This window comes from Lynx rufus, unplaced genomic scaffold (assembly GCF_022079265.1).
Source record: "Lynx rufus isolate CCGP_SWC_20201006 ecotype Redwood Valley unplaced genomic scaffold, mLynRuf1.p SCAF_7, whole genome shotgun sequence".
NCBI classification, from domain to species: domain Eukaryota; kingdom Metazoa; phylum Chordata; class Mammalia; order Carnivora; family Felidae; genus Lynx; species Lynx rufus.
In genome coordinates, this window is record NW_025814889.1 from 45,833,742 (window position 1) to 45,851,460 (window position 17,719).

At 44.9% G+C, this 17,719-nt stretch overlaps 1 protein-coding gene across 4 annotated transcripts in view; it reads left to right on the plus strand.

The window, feature by feature from the left end:
* Positions 1 to 17,719, plus strand: part of ETV6 (ETS variant transcription factor 6) — a 251,345-nt gene that overhangs the window by 94,416 nt on the left and 139,210 nt on the right. For 3 of the 4 annotated variants that reach the window (XM_047066017.1, XM_047066020.1, XM_047066019.1), the window contains exon 2: positions 4,360 to 4,489. In XM_047066017.1, the coding sequence (XP_046921973.1) occupies positions 4,360 to 4,489 (130 nt within the window). The remainder of the gene's footprint in view (positions 1 to 4,359; positions 4,490 to 17,719) is intronic. The other variant, XM_047066018.1, reaches the window with a different exon arrangement.

Consider the following 17,719-nt stretch of genomic DNA (forward strand, 5'->3'; position numbering starts at 1 on the left):
TCCCAAAAACCTGCAGGGTGAAAAAGAGATCCTTCCCTCAAAATAGGGAATATTACCAGGTGCCCGCCGTATCTCGGGTGCCTGTTGTTTTCCATTGTCTGAGTTGCCAGTTAGAGTGCAGGGAAGGGACATCAAAGTGCAACAGGGAGAAAAGGGCAGCTGTAGAATTTTTACCACATTTCCCGGCGAAATGGTCACCACTCTGTTTCCATGACACTCTTCCTCCTGAGAACCTGACACGGGCTTCAGAAACCATCCTTGGGGTAATCTGGCATTCATAATGGGGATGGGGGCTATTTGGGGAAACACTTCCTAAATCAGGGACATCTCAGCCTTAGAGGAATCTGTAAAATTACCGGTAAACCATCTCTTTGCAAGTACAACCAAACTTTGTTTCTATTCTTCTCAATTCCAGAAACGCTTTATCTTTATTTCCAGAAAGTTAATATTTAATTGGCAACAGGCTCTAAGTGTGTCAACCTTCAGCCTCTTTAAAGAACTAATGGTGTGAAAACAAATGTATAAATGCATCAGGGGGATCCCTGTGATTTATAGAAGCTCTACATTGAATAATTTTGAAAAGGGAAGACTTTTCTGGTAATAAAAAGATTCATTTTTTTGACTTTTCTGTAGTATGCAGCCATGGTGGGGGGGGGAGGGTTAGGGGAGGGGAGAGGGGAGGAGAAATACCATTCTACGGAGCATAAAATGTTTAAGCTTATTTTACGTGATAGTCACACGTTCCCTAAGCACTTGATTTAAAAATGAGCAGAATCCAATGGGTACCCTTCATTGGCCCTTCATGGTTTGGGGAGGAAGGAGGACAGGGAATAGACCTCATTTTGGTTTCGGTAGTTAAATGCTTCCAGCAACCTTACTCCATATTCCATTTAAATTAAAAGAAAAAAAAAAAAAGAAGAAAAGAAAAGCTTTCTATAATGGTTGGTGAAATTTACATTTCATCCCTTGCCTAAAACTATTTTTAGCCTTCTTTCTCTTTTCAGAGCTTTGTGCTGCCCCCTGCCCCCCCTTAGGTTTTACAATTGGTCTTAGAAATGGCAGTGCTTCCCTTTTGTTTCTGCAGGTTGGTTTGATAGGTTGTGTCTGCACATTTGAGAGCAGCACGTTTTCTTTATTTTTTTTAGCATCTAAACAATAATGTAACCACATCACGGCCTTTTCAGTCACATCGTTGACCTCCGTCAACATGAATGCATTAATGTTGCATTCATTTTATCCCGTACAACACTTGAATGCATTAATATCACTGTCTGTAGCATTTTAATTTAATTAGAGCAGTGGTTATAATCCTCTTGGGAAAAATCGTTATCCCCTCTGTAATGTTAAAATAAAACACCTCTGGTTTTCACCCGACTGACAATTTGCTTTTGAGGTGACTGAGCTCTTCGTGTGTACTCCCCTTCTCTTTGTTGGGGTCGGACCACAGAAGCAGTTGTGAGGATAAAGAGGTTTCTTTTATTTGAGAAATTGGATGTTAGTCTCCTTAAGCCTCTCGGTCTAGATGTCTCCTTCTGAGATAGTGGTGTTTGTTTCCTATTTCTAATTGCTGATAGTCTGCTGGTTATGCCTTGTAGATGTTAAGTGTATGGTTATAGGAATAGATGAAAAAATGTGAACCATGTGAATTGCCCTAGAAATTAACAAAAAGAGAGATAAAGCCTGCAGTGTGAGATTTCCAGGTGTGTGTTTCATTCTGTTAGGAAAGGAGCCCACATACTGGGCAATGTCCTTTCTTGGGTCCCTTCAGGGCTCTACTGGCTGTTGAACTCAGGGTCAGGGTAGGTGTATAATGGCTGCTAGCAAAATGCTCAAGGCCCTAGAAGTGCATTTTGCTGCAATCCCCCTCTTGGTCAATACCCTCTCTCCCGCTGCTGGCAGGTATCTTCGTTCAATCTTTTAAAAAGAGCTTCCCGTCCCAAGCTTAGGGTGTTGCAGTATTGCTGAGTAGAAACCGTCGTCTGGAATGAGAATCTAGAAGCTGTCTCCGTCTAGAATTGTTTGGACATGGGGGTGTTATAAAATCCCAGGGCAAACACTGAAGTGTGGCTTTTCAGTATAGCAGTAAGGACAGGCAACCACTCAGATGCACACACACACCGGGGGCTGCCTCTTGAGAAGGTACAACGGTGGTAATTTAGCAAATCAGAATATATACACTTGAAAGGTGATACCTAGCTTGACTCATATCAGTAGGCTAGCGCTAGATTTCCCAAGAAACCAAGTAAAATCTGCTCTGAGGCCTGGTTTTCTCCCCTTTTTGACTTTGATGGGTTTGGTGAGGGGTGAGGGAGCTGGGATGACGTGGCCTCTCACTCACAGGGACCAGTTGCAGGATCTGGTGAGTTTCTCCTTGCTTTAAGAGATAGTCATCGTGTTATGAAATGCCGTCTTCCTTTTTTTTCTCGCACTCGTGCCATGCCATTTGAAAACTCTTTGGCTGCACAATGTTTTCTTCATCAACAGTTTCACTTCTGCAAAAACCCTAACAAAACAAAGCTATTTCTGGGAATAAATGTAACGGCAGATAAGATATCTAGACATATATTGGGACTGGTTTTTTTTTTTTTTTTTTTTTTTTGAGGGTTGAAGTGTGTTAAACTAGAAAAACAGACTGCGTTTAAAATGTTTAAAAAGCCTATCTCTCTTTGAAAACCCCCTAAACAGATTGTATGTTTCCCAAAGGTGTGTTTATGTCTTTGACTCTTTCACCCCTTGAACCCCAAACTAAACACCAAAAGTTATAACTCATCCTTAAGCTAGAGTTGCTTAAAATATGCGTGATGGTTGGTAAAGTTCAATAAAAGTGAAGTTGAAGGTTTTGCCTCTGGGTGACCTTTCACAGGACATCATGATTGATACAGAAATGAAATCTAGGGTGTGTACGCCTGCCTTTAATTAAGAAATTCACCAGGAAACTTTAGGATGTATGTTTAAACGGAAATACTCCAAGTGCCCTTTTTGCTGGTAGAGGATGCCTCAGGGAAGGTATAGCAATTCCATTCGGAAATTACAGAAATATGTCTATATTCATTTAAAATTGAAACTTCCTACCACAACCACCAAACTTTCCAGGCTCTGAGCAGAAGAAAAGCTTTAATTTGGTTATACAGCCAGGGGGACTCCCCTGCTTCCCTTTTGCACATTTGATGAAGTATAAAATGTTAGAGAACTGTCTTTCCAAAACATAAACACCCCCTTTGCTTTATTTTCATCTGCAATTTTTCTTTTGCTCCTGATTCTTGTTTTCATAATGGCATCTTCCTGATCTTTCCCCCCAACTTATTTTTGGACCTTGTATGTCCCACTTTGCTTTGCCCGGTTGAACCACAGAAACGAATGGAAGTTATGTTTATTTATGTATGGACTTTAAGTCAAAGTAGTTGGTATATAGATTTGAGATGCAAATTGTACTGCTCGTCTAGCTGAACATAATAGTTGGTTCCTTGTCATTATTTGCTGTGTTTTAATTTGAAGCTAGTAATAATCCTTCTCATCCCATCCAGTTGTTTTAATTGATCTAACAAACACTGCCTGTTTGAATTTAAACAGTGGGTCTGCAGTTGTCAGTTGAATTAAGTACCTTCAATTAAACAGCACTTTCCTTAAATGCAGACAATTCTTGAATGAGCTCTGAAATACTTCAGAAGGAAAGAAGCATGTGTCTAAGATGGAAAATGAAGGGACAAGGAGATATTGTTAATGTTGCAGATAGTTCCCTGCTATGAAGGAAAAAATCATTGGATATTTTTGGTTTCTAATGAGATAGGTAGGCCATAGAAAAATCTTGTTTGTAGATTTATTAACTAAATCTGGAGTTTACAAGCCATCACTTTGAGCTCACCTCTCATTGGATCTGAGTACAGAATCATATTTGCATTAGGAACCGGGGATATTGCCAGAGAAGAGGAAACGTGGTTTTAATGTATGGGTGACATTAATTATGTGACTTGGACAAGTAATTTTTGAGAGTAGTCTTTAAAGCCATTCTCTTGGACATACGGTTTCATTTCCTCCTCCTTGTCTCCCCTCTTGACTTGAACAAACCTCTAGTACAGAGGGGAGGGGAAACGGACACCCATTGACCTGAGTCCAAAGGAGAAGCCCTGTGTTAAGCCTTTCCACAACCTTGTTACAAACCCCAAATGCTGGGGATCTGGAAGACAACTGAAGTGTCTGGAAAGGGGGTGAGCGGGAATGATGTGAAGCCTGGTTGGCCAGTGCTCAGATGCCCCCTCTCCCTTTTGCCCCCCACCCCGCGCGCTGTCTTCACACCTAAGTCAGTTCCAAGCTTTCATTGTCTTCTTCCCCCTCCCCTCTTCCTGCCCTTCTTGTTAACAGCAGGAACGAATTTCATATACACCTCCCGAGAGCCCGGTGCCGAGTTACGCGTCCTCGACTCCGCTTCATGTTCCAGTGCCCCGAGCGCTCAGGATGGAGGACGACTCGATCCGCCTGCCCGCGCACCTGCGTGAGTGTTGGCGCGCATGCGCGCGGGGGTGGGAGGGAGGACAGACCGCCCCAGGGCCAGAAGGACAGACTGACTGAGAGGGGAGTGGTTGCCCGCGCGGGGACGGGGCTTCAGGCAGGAGATTGGCAAGCTCTGAGATGGGTGGCACTCCTGATGTCCACCGTGGGAAGCTGCTTCGTGGTCCTTTACCCCTCTCCCCCCCGCATTGATGGCTTCAAAAAGCTTGAGACTCCTGTCCCTTGTTGACACGTTACCCCCAAATCTGGAAGTGTGCACCATGTAGCAAGGTCAACTACATCTCCTAAGAGGCAAAGTGAACGTTTTTGGAAAGTTTGCCTCTCTTCCTGAGTTCACCCGTAACTCCTCTAGGATTTTCGTAGGCCCTAAATTTTGGGCAGTTTCTGAGTCAGACTCCCTCCCTGCTTTGCTTTTAGGCTGTGTGCTCTTCCTTTCTTTACAGGGAGGGCCTCCCCGCCATTTTTTTTTTCTTTCTTTCTTTCTTTTTTTTTTTTTTTTTGTTTCATGCTGGCTGCTTTTCTTTCCTTCATTTTACTGCCCAGATAGGGCCTCTCACTCCCGTCCTTTCTTTTGCTCCCCTCTCCTGCTTCTCTTGTGCCTGCATTGCCTCCACGGTGGCAGTCTTTGTGGTCCTTCCACCTCTCTCTCTCTCAGGTCACCTCTGCCCTTTGCCTCTACCAGCTCCCTATCTGTAGCTTGGCAGAGTATCGGCACCAACACACTTGTGCTGTTGGGGCCAGTCTCCAAAGCAGCCGACACCTGTCATTTCCTTTTTGTCTTCCTTTCCTGTGCTGCCACCCAGCCTCTAGATGATACAGTGTGATGGGGCAGCTGGGGAGAATGAGTCACCTGATTCCCACCCTGATCACAGTGTCCAAGAAAATGCCAGGTTTCCTGGCTTGAATATTGCCCCGAGGGCTCAAGTCCAGGTTGTAGGAAGCACGGGGGGTCACCTTGGCCCTTCCCTCGCTGATTCCTCAGACTTCCGTGGTGGCACGCACGGTTGTGCTTGCCATCTCTTTCTGGCATGGTAACGCTCCCCGGGATGTTCGCCTCCTCTCATCCCGTCTCTCCTCAGAAGCCAGAAGGTTGCTTGCTGAAGGTGGAGAACAAAAGGAGACAGAGGATGCAGGCTTCTCTTCCCTCTCCCTGTGATAATTCAGGGAATCAGGTGACTGTGTTGCTGGGAAATCCTGGGGGAATATTGCTGGCTTATTCCTTCTCCTCCGGTGAGGACCCTTGCCGGGCTTCTGGCGAGGACTTGAGGGCCGTGAGAATCCGTCCCCTCCTCCAGCTTGCCGTGTCCGACGGTATTTACAAAGTCGCTACGAGTCGCAGGCAGGACATTCCAGCTTCGCTTGGGCAAGGACGTAAAGGGCACAGTTGCACTCTACCGTCTTCTCCACAAGATGAGATGGGGACTGTAGAGGTGCCCGGGTCACGACTGCGGGCACCATTGTCCCTGGTAAACTGGAATGTTGTGGCACCAGTAGAGTAGACAGGACTGGAAAAGAAACCACAGTCAGGGAATAACATCTTTTCCTCCGGAAGCTGTCCGGTGGCCAGTAGTATATTCGCTTCGGGAACATTCTCTTCCACATCGAACATGGTCATGCCTTGCAGAACACTCTTACCATCTAATCTCATTTGTTTATTTATTCAACACCGTGCTGCACCAAACACTCTCCTGGATGCCAGGGATACAGAAATCGACGAAGCAGACCAAACTCCTTGCCCTTTGAGAGCTTCACGCCTAGTACAGAGGGAGCAAAAAAAAAATGTGTGAACCCTTGTCCCAAACAGGCTGAAGTTTCTTTCATAGCTTTTCATCCCTTGGCTTTGAGACATCTGCCCCAAGAAGGCCCCAACTCTTGGTTCACCTCTGGATGCCTTTGCTCTTGTAAGCTCTTTTACCACACGGGACTCTCTCCCCACAAGTAGTAACCCTGGCAAAACCAGCTAAGACACACACCGAACCGGAGGATCTTAATTCTTAACTAGTTCTGCTGTTAAAACGAGCTGTTGGAATGTGAGTCAGGCACGATAATACCCAGTTCTGCCATACAAGATGGTGATGGGACAAGAGACGGTTTCCTGGCCCTCTTACCTTTAACATATCATGATCTCACTGAAGGACTCTTTCTCTGCACTTGGAACTGTCTCTTCCATGCCAACGCTGTTCTGGAGTAGACGGTTTCCTCACGGGCCACGACTGGGCCACTCCCTGTGCCTAGCACACAATTGTAATAGCTAATATTTGTCATAGGATAACCCTGGACCAGGCACTGTGTGAAGTCCTTTATGTAAATTATTTTATTTAATTCCTCCCAGCAGCACTTGTAAGGTAGATCTTCTTTTTCTATCCATGTCAGACATAAGGAATTTAGGGATTAGAGAACTTACGTTAACCTGCCAAAGTCACACAGTTAGTAAGAGAGAGAGTCAGGATTCAAACTCAGTTCTGTCTGACCCCAGAGCCAAGCTCTTACCTGTTGTGCCACTATGTAAGTGTGTTCAATACATAGTTTTTGGACAGATGGATGAATTCGGGCTTGACACTTAGCCAGGATTCACCCGTGTGGCTGTAGTGGCCAGAATGGTTTATGGCTGGAATCTTCTAACCGGTCAGTGAATTGTTGAATAGTTTGCTTATCTCCCTCGGATGGGTGGATGAAGGGATGGATGGATCCCCACATAGATTATCACATCTAGGATTATCATATCTAGGATTGTAGCATATTACTGCTGACTTTAGGATATAATCAGTTGATAGAATATGGATTCAGGTCAGGGCAATGCCTTCTGTCTGGCAGCCTGACTCTAGAAACCTTCTGGGTAATCTGCATGAGCCCTGTTGGTTCCGACATCTGGAATGAATCCTGTGCAAATGGAGGTTCCCAGGCTTTTGTTGTTTGTCCTCAGCTGGGGCTTTCCACATGAGTCTGAGCCGCCTGCCCCACTCTCCTGTTCCAGGATTCGGCTGCCCATTGAGCTGTTTGAGAAAGCTCTCATGTAGCCCCCAGGATGGTTGAGGCTGTGCCGTATACTGGAAGATGCATCCCAGCTGGGTTTCCAAACCTAAAAGAAAATAAATATTCTAACAAGGGAATTGGGTTATTGCTGTTTTAATCTGGGATTCCAGACAATTCCCAATGGAATGCTCATGGAAAGTACGGGAAAGAATCTGGAAGCCAAGACAGCAGCAGGACATTTATGGTATTGCTAGGTTGAAAGCATTTTTAGCTGCTTGTCTTAAAGAGATACTCACCAGACTGGTATGCATCAAAGTAGCTTCTCTTCACCATTTGTCCTCATTGATCTGCAGAAAAACCTTCTCTCTTAACTCTTTCTTTTTCTCTTTCCATTCTGCAGTCAAAATATAGCCTTTCCTGGTTGGAGGGAAAGTAGGGGTGATAATGTTTAAGATTCTCATACTGAGGGTTTCTCACCATTTTGTTCTGCAAAGGCAGAGCTATATGCCCAAACGGAAGGCGTGTGACAAATTAGCAAGCGATTGAGAAGGAGAAAGTAATGCCTTCTACCGGCCTGTGATAAAAACAAACGGTAAATGGAGCAAAGTGTTAAGGGGTGATTAAAGAGGGCTTGATAGGGCCAGGTGGGGTACTCTGGGCCTAGGAAAGGAGGTGAGCAAAGGGGAGAAGGGCCAGCCCCCTGCTGTCCTGGTCTGGCCTCCTCACTGCCCACATGTGCAGGCTGGTACCTGCCAACACAGGTTCCTGGAACCACCCTGTTCTACTAGGAGAGCAAACACAAGGATGTTTATTGAGAAGATAGAAAGGGCTTCTTCCCCCCCCCCCCATCTCCTCCCCACTTCCACAGAGGATACTGACTTAGTTTTTAAGCTTGAGGGTAGAAGAGCTGAAATACAACAATTGGAACAGGTTGGGTGAAAGATGCAAAGTTCTACTCCTTCAAGGGAGTCTAAGCCTCTTATGATTCCTTGAAAACACAAAAAGGATCGAAGGCCCCCCAGAGTAGCTGGAGGAGCTCACTCTTGACTCTCTAAGCAGTGAAGGCCTGTTGCCTCATTCTCACTAGGGGCCTCCTGTTGTGAGGGCGAGACTTTGTCTCATTTGTCTGCCCGAAGACCGCCTTTCTCTAAGTGCCTGGGGGGAGTGTGGGTGTTGAGGGGGCAGCCAGAGGTGCCTCATGAGGTGGTGCCCACCCTGTGAACCCCTCAGCCTCAAACAGTGATGCTGGGGGCTGCCCATCTGATTCCAGGAAAGTATGCTTCAGATCTGTCAGCAGAATTTAAATCACTACATGTCTTTTCTTTCCTTTAAATTCCTTTTTACATGATCATTTTGGATTTAGTTGATAGAATCCCATCTGATCACAGATTGACATGATGCTCTTTGCCCAAAGACTTTGCAAAATTTTGCAGGGCCAGGTGGGCCTTCTAAAATCCCTGCGAACTGGTATTTAAAAGTCGGAACCGAGGACTCATTCATCATTTTTAATAGGGTTACGGTTTATGATGCTGTGGGTTAATAAATAGCCATAATAGCCGCTCAGAGTTTTCTAGAATCGGAACACCAGAAATAGTCCCTTGGCTCTACTTCCTTTCCTTGTGAATCTTTCAAAATTCTTACATTACTACTCCTACTTGTGTGTGTTTAATAATTTAATTTAATGCCTTCCTTTGGAAACGTTACCTCGCTGCTCACCCACTTGGTGATTTTGCCTTCTCAGCAGAGTAACTGAGTTGAAGACAGTCACATGGCGAGCAAGGCTATATTAGAACCGGGATAGTGAAAAGAGATGCACTGCCTCTCTTTTCTAATTAGCTGGAGCAACCCACAATTTTATATGCTTGCAAGTTAATTTTGTTCCCTAAGAAGACGCAAAAATGAGAATTAAATGGAATCGTAGCTAGTATTTTATATTGTTATGAGCCACAGCACGTGCTCGTATATGTTATCTCATTTAATCATGTACCAGCCCTTGAGGTAGGTGTTACGGATTCTGTTTTATTGATGGGATGACTGTGATTCAGGAGGTCCACCGAATTGTCCAGATTCACACAAGCCTGTGAGGAGCCGAATGTGATGTCTACCTTGGAAGTCATCAGTTAGGCTTCTTAGGAGAACACAGAATGACAGAGTCTTGTGGACACGAAAGTACAGGCACCGCTGACTGTTGGAGTCTGGGTGGCCGTGGGTGCGGGGGACTGGGAGCACTTGGGCTCTGGTAATGCACTTGACCATTAATTTGCACTGAACCTCAACACGTTGGCTTCCACCAGGAACCAGAGGCTGTTACTGTGAATAATTCACTCCTGTCTTGCCCACCCATCTCTACTGTTCCTCCCTCCTCCCTCTCTTGTGGGCTCAGGTTGACGTTCAGTTTCTGTCTGCAACAGAGCTGGCCATGAAGGCCTCAGAGGGCCAGCTCCAGGAGTGGGGCCCAACCACATTCCCACATTCCCTGGCATTTCACCAGGAATGGCCTCCTGGGAACAGGTCTCACTGCTTTTTTGGTGTTTCCAAAGGAAAAGGCATGGTAATAGAAAGGACATGGGTTCAAGTCAAGAAAGAACTGAGTGGGCTTGGATTCCAGGGCTCCCTTTCTCTATTAGAGATGATTTAGCCTAAAACTCAAATTTCTAAGATACCTACTCATGAGAGTTTCCTGTAAGGATCAGAGCTAACTCACGGGGAGCACCTACCATGGTGCCCTGCAAACAGTGGCCAGTAACTCACAAGAACTCTGTTTCAGTTCCCAAAGCTGGTAAATAGCCTGTTTCGGAGGTGGCTTCCTCATTTTTAAGGGCAAAGAGAAGCATGTATGTCCTTGTTTGTTTCACTAAAGAAAGGGCCTAGAGTTCTGTCTGTATAGCATCGGGACCGATTTCCATCAGTCACACTGGAAACCAGCTTTATTTTCTAACGTCTCTACGATTTCCAGGAGCTCAGTTCCACTCTCGGGCACTTTCCTACCCAAACCCTATCTGCACGTCTGTCTGGAATGGTTTTCTTCACTGGCCTTGCCCAAATCTGTAGGTCTCCTTCTGCGGCCTGTCCTACCCTTCTTCTAAAACCCAGCAAGTCCTCCCGTGTCCTTTGCCGTTATCAGTATTCCAAAAATGGCCTCTCCTCACGCAGCTGCCTGTGACGTGTTGTGACATCACCAGCAGAGTTGAGGCAAGGACACGGGGAAGATTTAATTCTCAGTCAGAATCTGACAAAGCGATAATGACTCCCAACAAAGATGGCCAGCCACCAGCATTTTGTATCTTGTCCTCCGCCCCCCACCCTCCAAGCCTTCCTTTGGGCGCCTTCACCATTCACATTCAAATGCTTAAAGGCTTTCTCCTTTTCCAGCAGCACGTGAGGCTGTATCAGGGCCCTGCTTAGCTCTTTCAAACAGCTTGAAGAGAAAAAACAGCCCACAACCGAACAGCCAGGATGCTTTGGAAGGGAAATTTCCTTTTTGGGCTCGCTGTCTGAAAGAATTTCCGATGCAGGCAGACGTTAATTCCTAGCTCCATGCTTCCTGATAAGGAAGCAGCTTCAATAAATGCAGCTATTTATAGATGTCTTTTTTTAAAAAAAAAAAAATATATAACCAGAGGTCTATTGACCTTTTCTTTCACTTTGCATTTCATGCCGTGCGCTCCTTGTACATTTAAGGCAGTTCCTCCAGCAGAAGCTCTGACAAAATGCCTGTGATCCCGGGGGGGATGGGGAAGGGAGGGCTTTCTCTGTCTTTGGAATTCTAAAGTTGATGTTTGGCAGTCGTTGGCAATTGGTGGTCCCTACTTGGTCCTGTGGGCTATTTGTGTGAACCCAGAGATGCCCAGCACTGTTCTAGGCCCCATATTGAAAGAGTATGACAGACAAAGTGAGACAGCCATTTAAACTTAAGAGCCGATGAGAACCAGTCAGTTCTCTGAGTAGAGACTTGAACAGTGGGAACTAAATGATATTCCCATTTCTTCTGTCTCCTCTCAACTGTCTTCCCTGGGATTTTCCAACCATTAGTATCTCTGTGGTCTCTCTCTTGGCATATTAGGGCCCCTGTCCATTAAGGTCCATGGCCAACTTCATCTCTTGCTACACAATCATTGCTGACCGGCATGATGAAGATTCAGTGTGATGTTGGCTTGAAATAGCTTCCCTAGGTTTCTCCTCACGTCCTCTCCATTATCACAAAGCACAGATTGGGTTGAATCTATACAAATAGGATAAAGTCTCCATTCTCAAATAAAAGATATTTTCTCCCATTTTGCTTTATGCCTAAGTTAAATCTTATCAGTAGCTTAGACGCTTGGAACTTCTGACAGGAGTGGCTTTGACCTCCTCATCTTTATGTTTTTCCAGAGGTGAAAGTTACTAGGGGACCTTCGATGTTACTGATTTCCCTGTTGCCATAGGAGGATTCTGGTTCAGTTGCCTGAACCGTCCATGTGTCTTCTGCGGGTTCTTTCTTCTTGTCCCTTCTGAAGGCAGGTAGAGTAGGATTTTAGAGATATAAACTGTCCCTGTCTCTGGCCCCATGCTGACTGTAAATTCCCAAGAATAATTAGTTACCCTGCCCTGATCGTTACTGCTTCCGTCTTGGGTAGGTGGATTAAACTCCATTCCTTTGAAATTAGACTCTATTTCTGTTTCCTCTAGATCATGGATAGAAATAGCCTCAAATGGAGCTCCAAGATTTCAGTAATAGAAATGCAGATTGCAGATATAGGTACTGGAGAAAGAGCTGTGGATGTGTGGTGGATGCCGATTAGATGCTTGAAAGGAAAAGTCTAACTGGTGCAGGGCTGTGCGGGGAATACTTGATTTCACCAATTCGCTGGGGCTGAATTCTCTACTCTGGGGATGGGGGCATTAGCTAAAGCGGTTCACTGAGGATGGTGAAGGTTTGCAACAATCAAGAGGAAAACCAAAGGGGACCTAGATGAGTCTTGAAGGGTATGGAATAGTACTGTCTTAAGAAAAATTACAGGCGTATCAGGCAGTCTGTGTAGCTTCACTTTAGAAGTAACAGTATTAGGATTTGCTTATTGTTTGTTTTCTAGGAGTGGCTTATCTTGACAAATGTGTGTCTTTTTTTGTTGTCATACCCCACTTGCCCACTTTGCCAGAACTGTGCTGCTTCCTAGGAGCCATTCTGAGGTCAACTGTATACAAGATGCCACCCTAGGGAGGCCTGGGTGGCTCAGTCAGTTGAGCATCCGACTTCGGCTCAGGTCATGATCTCGCAGTCCGTGAGTTCGAGCTCCGTGTCGGGCTCTGTGCTGACAGCTCAGAGCTTGGAGCCTGCTTCGGATTCTGTGTCTCCCTCTCTCTCTGTCCCCCCCCCTGCTCACACTCTGTATCTCTCTCAAAAATAAATAAACATTAAAATTTTTTTTTTAAAAAGGATGCCACTCGAAAGAAATCTCTGTTGCAATAATATGCAGAATAAATAATCATCGTCACTGCTGTTTATTGAGCACTTTCTGTGTGCCAAGACCTTTACATAAATTATCCTGAATAATCTCTAACACTGGAAGGTAGATACTATGTTTGTGTCTGTATCTGTGTCTGTATCTGAGGCTCAGAGTGGTAAATCACTTGCCAGAGGTCACACAGAGAGAAGGTGAAGGAGCCATGATTTGAGTCCAGATTGAATCCCCAAATTTAGTCTTTTTGTCACTTTGCTGTGTTGCTTCTTCATTAGGAACTGACAGGAGTCATGATTAGAGGCTGTTGGTTGGAAGGAGAAAATCCAAGCAAACAGGTTGCTGGCTTTTTTTTTTTTTTAATTTAAGCAAAATTTTTATAAACGATAGACAAGGAAGGCCAGAGGGGTAAATGAGTGACACAAACTAAATTACCTTGCAAATATAGAGGAAGAAAAAATTTTCAAATTCAATCCTCTATGCAAACTGTTATTTGTAGCGTATTTGCAGGTACCTGTATAAATTCTGGAGTGTTAGAAATAAAATTAAATTAAAAGAATCATGCTTTCCACAATGTTCCTTCTTTGAAAAAGAGATGATCTACCCCAGATGACTATTAAACAGCAAGAAAGATGCTGTGCTGGAACGGAGATTGTATTATTGGGTTCACGAATGAAAGCATTTCACTTCCTAATACTTTATGTTAGTCTGACATGCTTCAGAAAAATTGTCTGACATTTTGGTGCCTCAGTTTACCAACATGGCCTATGTTCCAGGAAATTCTGCTGCAGGGTAATAGAGAGCAGGGAGCACACTTGTTGGGCTTGATCCTCTGAGCGTTGGCCCCGGCGTGCTGGCTGGTGGGGTCATGCCAGACAATCCGTTCTCTCTGCCAGTGTGGTAGCTTCCTCATATGAAAAGCAAAGTAGCCTGAGTGCAGGATTTTGCTGGTCCTTCACAGCTCAAACATTTTATGTGTTCTAATTCCAGAAGAGAACTAAGAAGGGGTATGGGCAGTGGAGCATCATCTATAAATGCTAAGCATCATGGTCATTCACTTGATCTCAGTGCTCAACATCAAATTTTGGTTCGGATGGTGGTATTTCAAGGATACAGGAGATTATCCTCTACTTTCGCCGTGATTGTTTTGTGAGGACGCCCTCGCACAAGGAAATACGGCAATTCAACACCTGACGCTGTTGGATGCTTCCCTGATGATTGAGATCAGGTATGGGCGCAGTTCCTCGGCCTTCCAGATTTTCTGAAGGCTGTTGGGGCCACTCACACCTTACACTGGGTCCCAAGAACCTTCTCTCTGATCTCAGGCCTGCTTCCTAGTTCTCGTAGACCCGAGAAGTATCCGTGAGTTGGCTCTTTTCCCAGGGCATTACGCACAGGTGTGGCTTCTGGTAACTACCCCTTGACCCCAGCTGCGCGACTTGTGGGAATCCCCTCTGCACCTCAAGGCATGGTTGCCTTTCCTGTAACCTGTGAAAATGACAATGTGTATGTTCCTCCCTCTGTCGATGTCCACTGGGTTTCCAGCTTTACAAAGCCAGCTGATCTATCTGCATGGATAGGGCCACTGTATCCTCCTTCAGCCGGCCCCATAGCACATGCACAATTAATACTGCATTAATTAATTATAAGGGGGGGGGAAGCACAGTTGGCAAGGGAATGAAGGCTTTCAGCTTCTAAAGTGAGGCTTTGATGCTGAGCTTTAAAGTACATTTCCATCCGCCCCAGCCAGCAAAGAGAATCTGTGACACTCCTACCGTCCCATGGGCATGAAAACTCACACCCAAGAAACTATTTCTAAATAGGGGCCCTGAACTAGTTACTCACATCATCTACTTGTTGCCCCAGGCTGTGAAAAAAGGGCGTAGGATTAGGGAGAAAAGAATTGCCCAGAGCAGCCGTGATTCTGATTCGGGAACAAAGCTGATGCGTGGTGTTCTTTTGCCTCCTCAAGTAGCTCTCAGGTCACCAACACCAGGAACTCATTGTAGAGAAACAAATGTGAGCAGATGACTTGTTGCCAACCCTCTTGAGGAAATAAAATTACTCTTTCTTCTTCCCCCTCCTAGGCCTCGCTTGAGGAAGTAGCCCAACGGTAGTTGGCAAGTTCACAAACCTGTTATTCTGATGGGCTGGAAGGTTCCTCTGTCTTGGGCATATTTTCCTACTACAAGTGAACCAAGTGGGGGGAGAAAACACTTTCCTTTCTTTTTCATTCTAATTTCTTCCACACCATCGTTCTCATGGTTCTGCCTCCCACACTTACTCTTTTCACTTCTTGGTGCAAGGTGGTGGGGAAGCCGCCTCCCAAAATCCCCGCCCTAGACAGATAGTTCTCTTTTCCCTGTTTACAACCCTGCGTCCAGCGTGTTGTGGGGCACCCTCGCTGCCCTTACAGTTTGGCCAGCAATCGCATATTCACACAGATATCCGGGATCTTATTCAAAGGTCTTTTCGAAACACAGAAGCAGAACTTCCCTGAGAGAGAGATTCCTCACCTGAGAGCTGTGGATGTTGATAACGTCCTTTTAAACTACTCTTTAATTCTCTGATCATGCTGAGGGGAACTTCAGAGACCCGCAAAAATCCACACAGATGTAGAATTTGTTTGGACCTTATCAAAGGAAAAATTTTTTTTTTCTTTCAATTCTTGGGCAAAGAAGAATTTCACTTCAGATGAATCTAAATGTGTGTGTGTGTGTGTGTGTGTGTGTGTGTGTGTGTTTCGTTCATACTGTTTCATAGCTGTAACTCCAGATAGCTGCTTGACAGAGCTTCTGTGATGATTCCTGTTACTCACAGTGATCCAGGGAAAGAACTTGACGAAACACAACTGGGTGTTGTAGCACTGGCATTGTACATTTAGCTGTGTAGCCGTCTCCCATCTTGTGCTTTCTCACTTGCTAAAGGAGTGTTGAGATTCGGAGAGTTTTCTGAACTTTTACTGTCCAGAAAGCACTACTCTAGAGCTAGGACAGAGGGTTTGTAAGTTGTTTGTGAACAGGGCCAGTGTTGACAGTGTTATGCTTCGGCAGGGTATGTGCTCACCCAGTTACGGTGATGTAAGAGCGTCCTGAACTTAAATCTCTCCCACGATAAACCACCATGATGTCTGAAGTTCCATTGTGAAGATACACTCCTTTTGGCTTGGGCATTATTTCTACCTAGCTCTACTTTTTAGTGGTAAATTGTTAGGATAGCAGCTAGTACCTTGGAGAGAGATAACTAATACCTTAAGTCCCTGATATCTTAATGAAAATGAGTTTATCAAATCTCTTGAATCTTTTAAAATAGAAGACCGATGGCCAGCATGGACAAAGTCAAGGGAGGGAGTAGAGTCGGGAAAAACTCCATAATTTTGCCTGGGACTGGCCTTCTCCATGGAGAAGACTGACGTAAAATTAGATGGAAAATCCAGGCCCCTTGATTCAGACACAACATTGTGAAGCTGGACCTCTGAGACGAAGATGAGTAATCTGATATTTACCATGCCTGGCCGTTGGTTTCAAGACATTGCCAGCATTGGTATTGACTGGACAAAGTCCGATCTTCTCTGGCACACGGTTGACTGGAGAATGTGGAAGTCATCTTCATTGCCTTGAGAGGAGGAGTGAATTTTGCATCTGAATCCTTAAGCCTTTTTCAGTCGTTCTTAACCAAACCGTCTTTACCTCTGAAGCGACTGAATGTTTGATCGTAATGCCAAGACCATGCTGGTATTATGAGGGACCTAACGTTAATCCAAGTCTCAAGTTGAAGCGGTCAGGAAAATCTTGACTTGTGGAGAATTTAAAGGTGCCAGCCAGAGGTGAGTGGCTTATCTGAGGAGTGGGTGTGTGGAATTTGGGAGAAAGATCCTTCATAGCTCTCTGTGTGGAGTAATAACCACTGTTTATTGAGTACTCGTGGAAGGCACTTTTCACAAGTATTAGATCATTTAATCCTCATGATAGTCCTATGGGCTGAGTTTTATTATCCCCACTTCACTGATGAAAAGGCAGGTTTAAAGAGGTTAAGGAACTTGGCCAGAGTCGCAGAGCTGGTAGTTGGCAAAGCAGATTCCTCAGGCTCCCCTCCACACTCTCCCTCCCACTCCAAGCCAAAGGCCTATTCCTGACACCATTCTCTCTGCGAACATGAAAAATGATGTTGGGTCCCCCTAAGAGATTCAACCATGTGGTTAAAACCTCGTAAGTTTAGAAAAATAGAATAACTCACTAAAATAAAATTATAAATCCACTCCATGGAACGTATCTACCACAACCCAAAACCTCAGGGTTAATCTATTCAGATTTCAACACGCTATATGATTCTCACTAGTCCCTTAAATATCGCTCTGTTTCCTGGTAAACAGTATCCCTTACAGAGTCCTGGCACATGAATAGTGTAATAAGATCAGATTCTATCGCTCTGCCATTCTAGTGCAATCTAATTGCAGGGTGAAAATCCAGGGCTGTCTTAGTTCCTCATCTGTCTGTGTCTCTCTTTGTCCTACCGCCTGCTTCACAGTTTGAAGTTCAATACCACTCCCTCCTTTTGTGCTCTAGCTCTCTGTGTTGTTTCCCTTTGACAACATTTTTTTTTTAATGAAGTGATTTGAAATGGAAAATTAAAAACTTAACTATGAGTCTGGCAGTTTCCTGCCAATGCCTCTCTGCTAAGAAGCTTCATAAAATACTATATATTATTATTCGCTTCACAGCTGCTCCGGGCACTTACCCACTTAGTCATTCACAATATGTCTGAGAGATTAGTTTTTACAAGGCTGTGGTTTCAGATATTTC